The 9616-nt window shown below is 36.8% G+C and overlaps 1 protein-coding gene across 1 annotated transcript; it reads left to right on the forward strand.

Annotated features, from left to right (window-relative positions):
* The first annotated feature begins 346 nt into the window (after window positions 1-346).
* On the forward strand, window positions 347-9310 carry LOC113306076 (protein NRDE2 homolog). The gene is given in 12 exon segments (XM_026555063.1): window positions 347-375; window positions 1408-1899; window positions 2061-2789; window positions 3773-4035; window positions 4038-4391; window positions 4572-4728; window positions 5564-5924; window positions 6254-6364; window positions 6778-7129; window positions 7787-8012; window positions 8209-8430; window positions 8735-9310. Coding segments are annotated over 12 exon segments (3453 nt in total). The 3' UTR covers window positions 8892-9310.
* Window positions 9311-9616: the final 306 nt, after the last annotated feature.

Below are 9616 nucleotides of genomic sequence, written 5' to 3' on the forward strand. Positions count from 1 at the left end.
GCATTTCTACTTGGCCACTTGACAGCCATGTCATAGACAGCTACAAGCCCTTAAATAGTAACCTGTTATAGGAGCGACATGGTTTATTAGAGGGGCGACATTCTAATAGGACAAAAAGGATCATTACATGATCATTCAAGGTGTCCCTTATAAAAAAAATACTGGAAATGACAAATTAACCCTCATAATTGATAACCTAATTTAATGATGATAATCAAGTTTAGTGTTAATGATTAATTTCACTTATATTAACTCAAAATCAAAACCAAAATCAAATTTTTAGAGTTAAAAAAAAAGTTTAGAGGAGAAGGTCAATCTCAATCAATTGAAGAAATTAACCAACAAAATGAAGAACCGGGACCTGAAAATGATTGGGTATACTTCTAAATTAGTCCCAACTAGATTTTTGTTGCTGAAAGTTATCTAAAATACGTAAAAAATTCATTTTTTTTACATTTTCAGAGCTAATTACGGTTGGAATTTTGCTCATAACCGACCGTAAATCGAAGTTACGGTTCGTAAAAGATGAACCACCAACCGTAACTGGTTAAATTTGAAGAAAACCCAATCGTAAAACCAGTTACGGTTGGTAACTAAATGCTCGATACCAACCGTAACTCAGTTACGGTTGGTAACCAAATGCTCGATACTAACCGTACCTGAATTACAGTTAGTAACTAAATGCTCGATACCAACCGTAACTGAGTTACGGTTCGTAAACTAAAATGGTTACCAACCGTAACTGAAGAAAATTCTCAGATATAAGAACATACGGTTGGTAATTGAACTATTCCGTAACAACATCAAAATATCCAGTTACGGTTCGTAATTGAGTTAAAATCAACCGTAACTCACATAAACCCAGAAATTTCAATTTCAATTTTCATCTAAAACCCTATTTTTTGATAGAAATTAAACTTCAATCGAACAAAATAAACCAAATCGTAACTGGGTTTTCAAACATACCTCATATAAGTCATTACATTATACTTGATTAATTTTCGAATCATCGATTAATCGAAGATGATGAAATTTTGAGTTTTAATGGAGGTTACGGTTGATGGAAGGAGGAGAAGAGAAGAAAGAAAACAAATTTTCAATTTAGCTTTGATTTAGGTTAAACAATGGGGAGGATAATTTAGTTAATTTACACCCCTATAGAACATCCCCTAACCAACTAGAGGGACATTACTATCACACTGCCGCCCCTATAATAGGTTACACCGTGAAAATCCAAGGTACCACCCCCTCGTATTTTTGGAGCCGGCTCGTTTCTTTTCTTCTGGGAAACCAAATCCCTCGGGTCTTCGAAAAAAAAAAAAAAATTTGTATCTCAGAAGAAATTTTTCAGACAAACAATGGAAATACCTGTAGATTCTACGGAGAAAACCTCCATGAAAACTGAAGAAAAAGAAGATGTAGTACAGTAGTAGACGATCAAGAAAAACCCTCACTATTTCCTCTCTTCCCTGTCTCAGATTCATCATCACTGAATAACAACACCACTGCCTCTAATAATCCTTATCAATGGCTTTCAAACAACACTAGTTTCACTACCGAACTTTCGATAATTAATCAATCTGTATCTTCTCAATACGAAAAACTAAGAACAGAAATTCAAGAAGATGAAGGTAACCTAAATGAAGAAGAAGAAGCCAAACCTTCTTTTTCTTCTTCGTATGCTCTCTTAGATTCAGCTTCATCTGATTCCGACGAGAGAAGGCATAAGAAAAAAGATAAGAAGCGCAAGAGGAAGAGGTCGAAAGAAGAATCTTCGTTGGAAAAATCTAGAAAGTCTGGTGTTCGTGTTTGGGCTGGTTCTGATTATAAACCCTCCAAGGATTATTACATTGATTCTCGTGGTGATGTTGATAATTTGGCATTCGGTTCACTTTACAGGTATGGATTTTTGTTCTTAAGGTTTTGGCAGAAAAATAATACTGCATGTAGTAAGAATTTTAGTTTCGTTTGGATTTAGGGTTTATCAATTTATTAATATTTAGGTTGTGGGCTACATTGTTGCAAGTGGTTTATAAATGCTTATACGAATGTGATTGCAGAATGGATGTTGCTCGATATAAGCTCAGCAATCCAGGTGAATTTTCTGGACATCGAAATTTTTACCAAAGAAGGGATTCACTGTTAAATGGTGAAGCAGATGCTGATTCTTTAGATGCTAAATTAAGATCAAGTGGACGTTATTGGTCATCTAAATACTCAGCTTTAGAACGTCACAAGGACTTCAAACGTATGAGAATTGTTGGCACTGCAGAGATGCCTGAATTTTCTGAGTTTATTCCTTTAGGGGAAAATTCTGATGATGGATCACAAGAAAAGAGTACGATACTTGAAGAATCTTGGGAGGATGAAGTGTTACGACGTACAAAAGAATTCAATAAGTTGTCCAGGGAGTCACCCCATGATGAAAAAGTTTGGATAGCTTTTGCAGAGTTTCAGGATAAGGTTGCTAGTAAGCAACCACACAAAGGTGCTCGTTTGCAGATACTTGAGAAGAAGATTAGTATACTTGAGAAGGCTATTGAGCTTAATCCAGATAACGAAGATTTATTGTTGTCACTTATGAAGGCTTATCAGAGAAGGGATAGCAATGAGGTCCTTACTAAAAGATGGGAAAAGATCCTTATGCAGCATTCCGGGAGTTACAAGTTATGGAGAGAGTTTTTGCATGTTCTTCAGGAGGATTTCTCCAGATTCAAGGTTTCCAACATGAGAAAGATGTACGGGCATGCGATCCAGGCATTATCTTCTGCATGTGCCAAGCTGTGTAGGCAGGTTCTATATTTTCTCTACTTCAGTGCTATATATTATTTATATTGAAGCATCAACATCCCTTCTATTTCTTCCACTTGAGTCATTTTTAGTTTCTTTTTCAGTTCTTTGATGTTTAGGTTATAATATTTTACTTTGCTAATCTAACCTTTGTGTCCATCTATTATTATCGATATTCGAAAAGAAGATTTGCTAAAAATGATGATTTAGCGTTTCTGTTCCAATATGAGGAATTGATATTTAGTTTTGCTTCTGCATGTGTTAGTCTAAGCATACATGAGTAGTTAGTTAAATAGAATTTGCATATTAGGGTCCATGCCTGAAGTGCTTGTATGTATTGGAATTGCGCTTGTTTTATTAATCCATGTTTCGACATGATGGGTTTTGCAAACATTGATTCTTAGAAAAACTATTTTCAGTATGAAACTAACAATATCTTCACCTTTTTGTGGATGTGCTTTTTTATCTTTTTTAATCTTGATTGTTATCAGGTTTGATGGCGCAAGGCCTAAGATTTCTCCTGTTTGCCGTTTGATTTATCTTCTTCTCCATGTACCCGATTTCTTATTTACCTTTAAGCTACCCTCAGACTGAGCGATTTCCACTTGAAGACGATTAATTAACCAGGAACCACCCATACCTATGTAAATATAATACCTTGTACATATATGATAGTGGGAACTTTTTGTTTTTATTTTTTTATCATTGATTCATTGTATTAGTGATTGATCTGTGGAAAGTGGAAACAGGTTCATTAGTAATCTCCTTCTCGGTGATGTGCAGTAAATTATTGTACTGGGATGTTTTGAAGCCATATTAAGTATGTGCAGTTAGGCCCAAATGGATTGTGTCTCTTTAAGTCAATGAGTGACTAACCTTTTTACTTTAATTATTTTCTTGTTTCTCATGTGGTTGTTGGTGAATGGTTAATCACTTTTTCCATCTGCGGTTTCTTATGTTTTTTCGTTTTGTCCTCATGCAGGTTAACTGCTAAACCATCCTCTGCAGATCCGGCTATTATCCAACTGGAGCTTGGCGTGGTTGATATTTTTGTTTGTCTGTGCAGACTAGAGTGGCAGTCTGGCTATCAAGAGCTAGCAACCGGGTTATTTCAGGCTGAAATCGAGTATAGTTTGTTCTGCCCATCTTTACTCACTGAGCAAAGCAAGCAAAGACTGTTTGAGCATTTCTGGGGTGGAAATGGTGCAAGACTTGGAGAAGATGGAGCCCTTGGGTGGTCCATATGGTGGAGAAAGAAGAAGAAAAAAGGCAGCAGATTATTAAGGATGAGGAGACTTTAAGAGAAAATGAAGAAGGTTGTTGGACAGGTTGGTCGGAGCCTCAATCAGTCATAAATGGAAGTAAACAAAATCTCGAAAATTTAAAAGATGGTGATCTGGGTGAGGATGACTTTGAGAAAGATTTTGAGGCTGACACCAGTTTGCAGGATGATGATTTTGAATGTTTGCTGAAAAAGCTGGGCATTGATGCTGAGACTGATGCTGATAGCGATGTTAAGGACACAGCTACATGGAGTAAATGGTCACAGGAGGAGCTGGTAAGAGACGGGGAGCAATGGATGCCTTCGCGTGAAAATTCTGGTACTTCCTCTTCTGTATTTTCACTATTTATTTTTAGACCTGAAGTCCATGATTTCTCTGCCCTTCATATATTGCTATTTTATGCTTTAGTGCCGCAGCTTTACATATTGCCGAAGTGAATAGAAATCTAAACGTATCCCTTCACTTACATTGTTTTAACTTATTCTGATTGTCAACTAGTGGGGGCTGCCTCTTGCGAAGAAGGGGATGATGAAATCATGAGTACTATATTGTTTGAAGACGTTAGGGAGTTTCTATTTTCCTTGTGCTCAGAGGAGGCCCGTTTCTCTTTGGCATCTCAATTCATTGAGTTTTTTGGCGGGAAGATGTCTCAGTGGTTGGTATTTAATCTATACTCAATATCAACAGATAATGCTAGCTGTTATCCGATAGCTTAAACTGAATTTAGTGCTTGTAGTTCAGGTCACAGATTAAGATTCATTCTTGTTGTTTATTTGCCATATGTAGACCTTTAAGCTACTGTAGATCCTCCGTGGGCTTCTTGTTATGAAACAAGCACTGTTTGGGTATCTGCTGTAGTTTAAGAGTCGGTTCTGAGATTTGTGATGAACTTGCGAATGGAGATTGGTAACCTGTTTTATATTGAACAACTGGAACACCCCTTACAGTTTATGTATCTATGTAATCTTGGCTAACAGTTATATTTCCTTGTTTTTTACTAGTTTTGATGTTTAAATGCATGTGTATCATTTTCTACTTTAAGGCACCTACGACGTCTTTTCATTATGTTTATATATTGTGAGAAGTAAGAGAAATGATATTCTCTCAACATCTGTGAGATAATTAACAAGTATGTAAATAGGCTGATCACCAAACATCCATCTCTACTGTTGAAATTACTAGGATCTTCATCAACATGTATCAAATAATAACTGTAATAAAGAAGAGCAAAATGGGTGCTTAGAAAGTGAATGTAAGCACCGGTATCTGAAACCCGAACCAACTTGTCGACACGACATGTGTGTCCACTGACACGGGCTCTGCATGTGCCAGATTGACTTGTTTATTAGTGTACAAACATGCAGATGTTTATTATATTGGCTAGGGTCAAAAATATCTGTTATTTCATGGCTTGTATGCTTGAACTGTGCACCGTCTATGAGGTTTTGTGTCTGCCTGCTTTCAAATTCTTATTTTGTTTTTTGTGGCAGGACATGCACCAATAGTCCAAGTTGGATCGAGAGCACCCTTAGCTTAGAGACATTGGCGGATTCAATCTTAGATGATTTGAGATGTGTACGTCAAGTGGTGACCAAGACGCAGAGCAGTTCCAGTAATTCCGCTCTGGAGTGTCTTTTGGAATATTCGAATGATGAGGTTAAAAGAACTAACATGATGAAGTTTCTTCGAAATGCAATCTTACTTTGTTTGAATGTTTTTCCACGTAACTACCTCTTGGAAGAAGCTGCTCTTGTTGCTGAAGAACTATTTACTACAAAAATGAATCCGTGTCCACTGTCTGTTACACCATCTCGGACGTTAGCTAAGGTTCTTCTGAAAAATGATCGGCAGGTATGTTATCTTGTTAACATTCAATAATGGACTAAATCAACCTTCCTTTTATATCATATATGCGGCGTATAATACGAAGCTATACAGCAGAAATAAAACGTTATATATATAAGCAATTTGAAGAATGAAACATAAAGCTTATATATTTTTCTCGAGTTTGCCATGTGTGTCGTGCCATAGGGAACTTTGGCAAATAAATAAGACAGAGAATAAGATAAATTATTAGAAACGATAGAATGTTTTTCCTCTGAAGCTTTTCTTTTCCAAATAGTTAGCAATCTGGAGTCACTATTACTCCTTTGTAATATGTTCAATATTTTTTGGTCTAGGATCTATTATTATGTGGATTGTATGCGGGACGTGAGGCTGCTTATGGGAATATTGATCTTGCAAGAAAGGTTTTTGACATGGCGTTATCCTCTGTTGAAGGACTTCCCCTGGTAAGCTTTCAACACTTGTTGGTGTACTGTGACCGAATAGGAGGAACCATTGTTTTAGTGTTTTGGTGCCACCATGTTAATCCGACACCAAATTCTCTTGTGGTTCACCTATCATAGACTCGGTCCTATCCATAATTTTTTAACATTTGATCCATTTAATTCAAACTCGTGGTACCTGTTTCTGAGCTGAATATTGCAAATACCTGTTTCTGAGCTGAATATTGCAATTGAGCATTAGTGATTGTCAAAACAACTGTACTAGTGCACTCTCAATTTCCGCGTTGACTCTATTTTTCATCAGATTGTTCTAGTATTGTTGTGGGCATATGCAGTCTTAATTATATTTGCTCTCTATTTAATTAATGCATCCTGCCTGTAATTGATATCACTGTACACTTCAAACCAACGGGCAGGATCTTCGGAGGAATGTGCCTCTCTTGTACTTCTGGTATGCAGAAATGGAGCTTGCCAATTTCTCCAGTGGCTCAGGAACCTGTTCACAACGTGCAGTTCACATTTTATCTTGCTTTGGAAGTGGTGTGAAATACAGTACATACCAATGTCAACCATCACAAGTACAGTTGCTGAAAGCACACCAAGGATTTAAAGAATTCATTAGAACATTACGACCAATGTGGGCACGTGGAAATATTAAAGATGAGTCTATTGCTCATATATGTGCTGCTGCTTTGTTTGAAGAGATAACTACCGGCTGGGCTGCAGGTATTGGAGTTATAGAGGAAGCTTTTTCCATGGTGCTTCCAGGTAATTTAATTTGATTGCTTGCGCTTATGATGCGTCCATTTAGTAATTACGATTTTCACTTGAGTACTCTTTTGTATTAGGTTACTTTTTCGGTCATTTGAAGGTGCATTTTTTTGGTTTAGGGTACCATATATATGTGCTTTAAGATCCGACTTTCCTTGAAAACACAAAATTTAATTAACGAAGTAACTCAAATAAAGGATTAACAATTGTAAACAAATATAGATAAAGTAAATGGTACCCCTTAAACCCAACTTACAATCCATGATAGATCTCATCTTTCTTTCTGGTGAATTGTGGTAAACAAGTGCATACTCTCTTTTTAGTCCAACTTGTAGCTATTACCTGGACTGCTAGCGGTCCACTTTTGTTCTGCAATTTTCTGTCCCATTTGATAAGCTAACGCTGTATTTGCAAATATAGAGAAGCTCTATTATATAAGGGTCCTGGCTTTGTTTATTTTTCCAAGCAATGGATAAGGATCTATGTCTCTTTCTTTTGATGCTTGTCTCATTGACCGTGTTAGAAAAGAATAATGTCTAATTCTTCACTTCCTAGTTTTAAAACATTCTTCTTAAATTGTGTTAAAAGCTGAACTGAAGTTGTTTTTTGAATCCCTTAGTATCAGACTGACGAAGTAGTGTTCTTTATCCTCAGAACGGAGGGGCCAGAGCTTACAGCTCGAATCTTTGCTCAACTACTATATAAAGATGATGCAGAAATACTACAGTCAGTTGAAACTCTCAAATGTATGGGATTCTACTTTACAAGGCTTGCAGATATATCCTTACAATTCAAAGCTCTTTACATCTTTGGTAGAGATTGGTTGTCTTTATACAGTACCAGTCAAACTCCGGAGAATGTTTGATGAATACTGTCAGAAGTAAGATTTCCTTTTTAATTGCGTCATAAGATTTCAGATTACCACTTTTGAGATTCGATTGACTGATTTTCTCTTTCATTACTCTGTTTTCTGAGTTATGGAATATTATCTTTTTTAACTTTCCTTTTACAGTCCACTGTATGTATTCCTACACTGGAACTTGGTACTCATATGTCCTATACTAATATACATACAGGAGACCATCTGTTATTGCTTGGCTCTTTGCGGTTTCATATGAGTTGGACAAAGAAGGTTCTCGGCATAGAATCCATGCACTGTTTGAAAGGGCATTAGCAAATGATAAGTTGGAACACTCGGTAATATTGTGGCGGTGCTATATTGCTTATGAGTTGGATGTCGTGTGTAACCCTTCTGCAGCTAAACGGGTTTTCTTCAGAGCTATTCATGCTTGCCCATGGTAAGTGCTCTTTCTACATCTTGATATTTCTCTCTAATGAAGTTGTGTTAATAGTATCTCTTATTCTGTGACCTTTATCAAGTACCTTTATCTCTTGATCTATGACCTTGCCCCGTTGCAATGACCTTTATCAAGTACAGTATTTGAAAAAAGTTTGTATGGAAGTTTTGTTTTTCAAGTATATGTGAATCACAGGGGTTTGATTCCCGAACTTCATCTTGATGAATAACATCATAAGCAGCTTCCATATGTTTGTGTGAGTCTTTTAACTTGATTTTGCTTGATCTTTGACTTTGTTGGCCAGGTCGAAAAAGCTATGGCTTGATGGGTTTCTGAAGTTAAACTCCATCCTAACCGTGAAGGAGCTATCAGATCTTCAAGAGGTTATGCGCGATAAAGAAATCCATTTGAGAACAGACATCTATGAGATCCTCTTACAAGAAATGCATGAACGTCGTTAATCTGTTTTTCTCATACAGCTGTTGTAAGATGTGCTCACGTTGGTTGCCGTCCAAATGTTTTCTTGATCTATTTGCCTTTTAGTTGTATGTATTGTACTTGTATTTTCAGGATCTTATAAAAATACCACCCACCCACCCACCCACCCCCACCCCCGGTGGTGGGTGGTATAAAGTAAGATTTTGGTTCAGAATTTTTTTTATCTTTTTTTGTAACCTTACAGTGTCCTGTCCTCCAGGATACACATGCGTGGAGTATCAGTTATACCCTCACAGAGCAGTTAGTAACTTGGTATCGACTAGAGATACTCCCATGTTGTCTTCTCATCTTTCTTTAATTTTCTTGTAACTTTTTGTTTTTTTGTATTTAATGGATAGGACAGAGATCTTCTAAACCTTTGGTATAGGTTCAAATCCTATTGGACGCGATTTATTTCCATCTGGTTTTTGGTACCCATTTTTTTGATCGAAATCTGGGTTTGATCTAATATTTGTCCAGCCTTTGCGTTTTGTCTAAAGACTCGCGTTGACACAGTTAGACCATGACGTGTCACTTATTTAGTTATCTATATAGGAAAGTACAAACCAAATTAAACTTTAATAACAATTACTCACCATGTCCTAACGTTGCACGTGTGGTCCACGGTTCTTCTAGATTAACGGACGAGATTAACCCATCTTTTAAGCACCAGCAGAACATCTGTTGGGTTTTCGGCATATTTCCTCCT

Source organism: Papaver somniferum, chromosome 8 (assembly GCF_003573695.1).
Source record: "Papaver somniferum cultivar HN1 chromosome 8, ASM357369v1, whole genome shotgun sequence".
In the NCBI taxonomy this organism is placed as follows: Eukaryota; Viridiplantae; Streptophyta; class Magnoliopsida; order Ranunculales; family Papaveraceae; genus Papaver; species Papaver somniferum.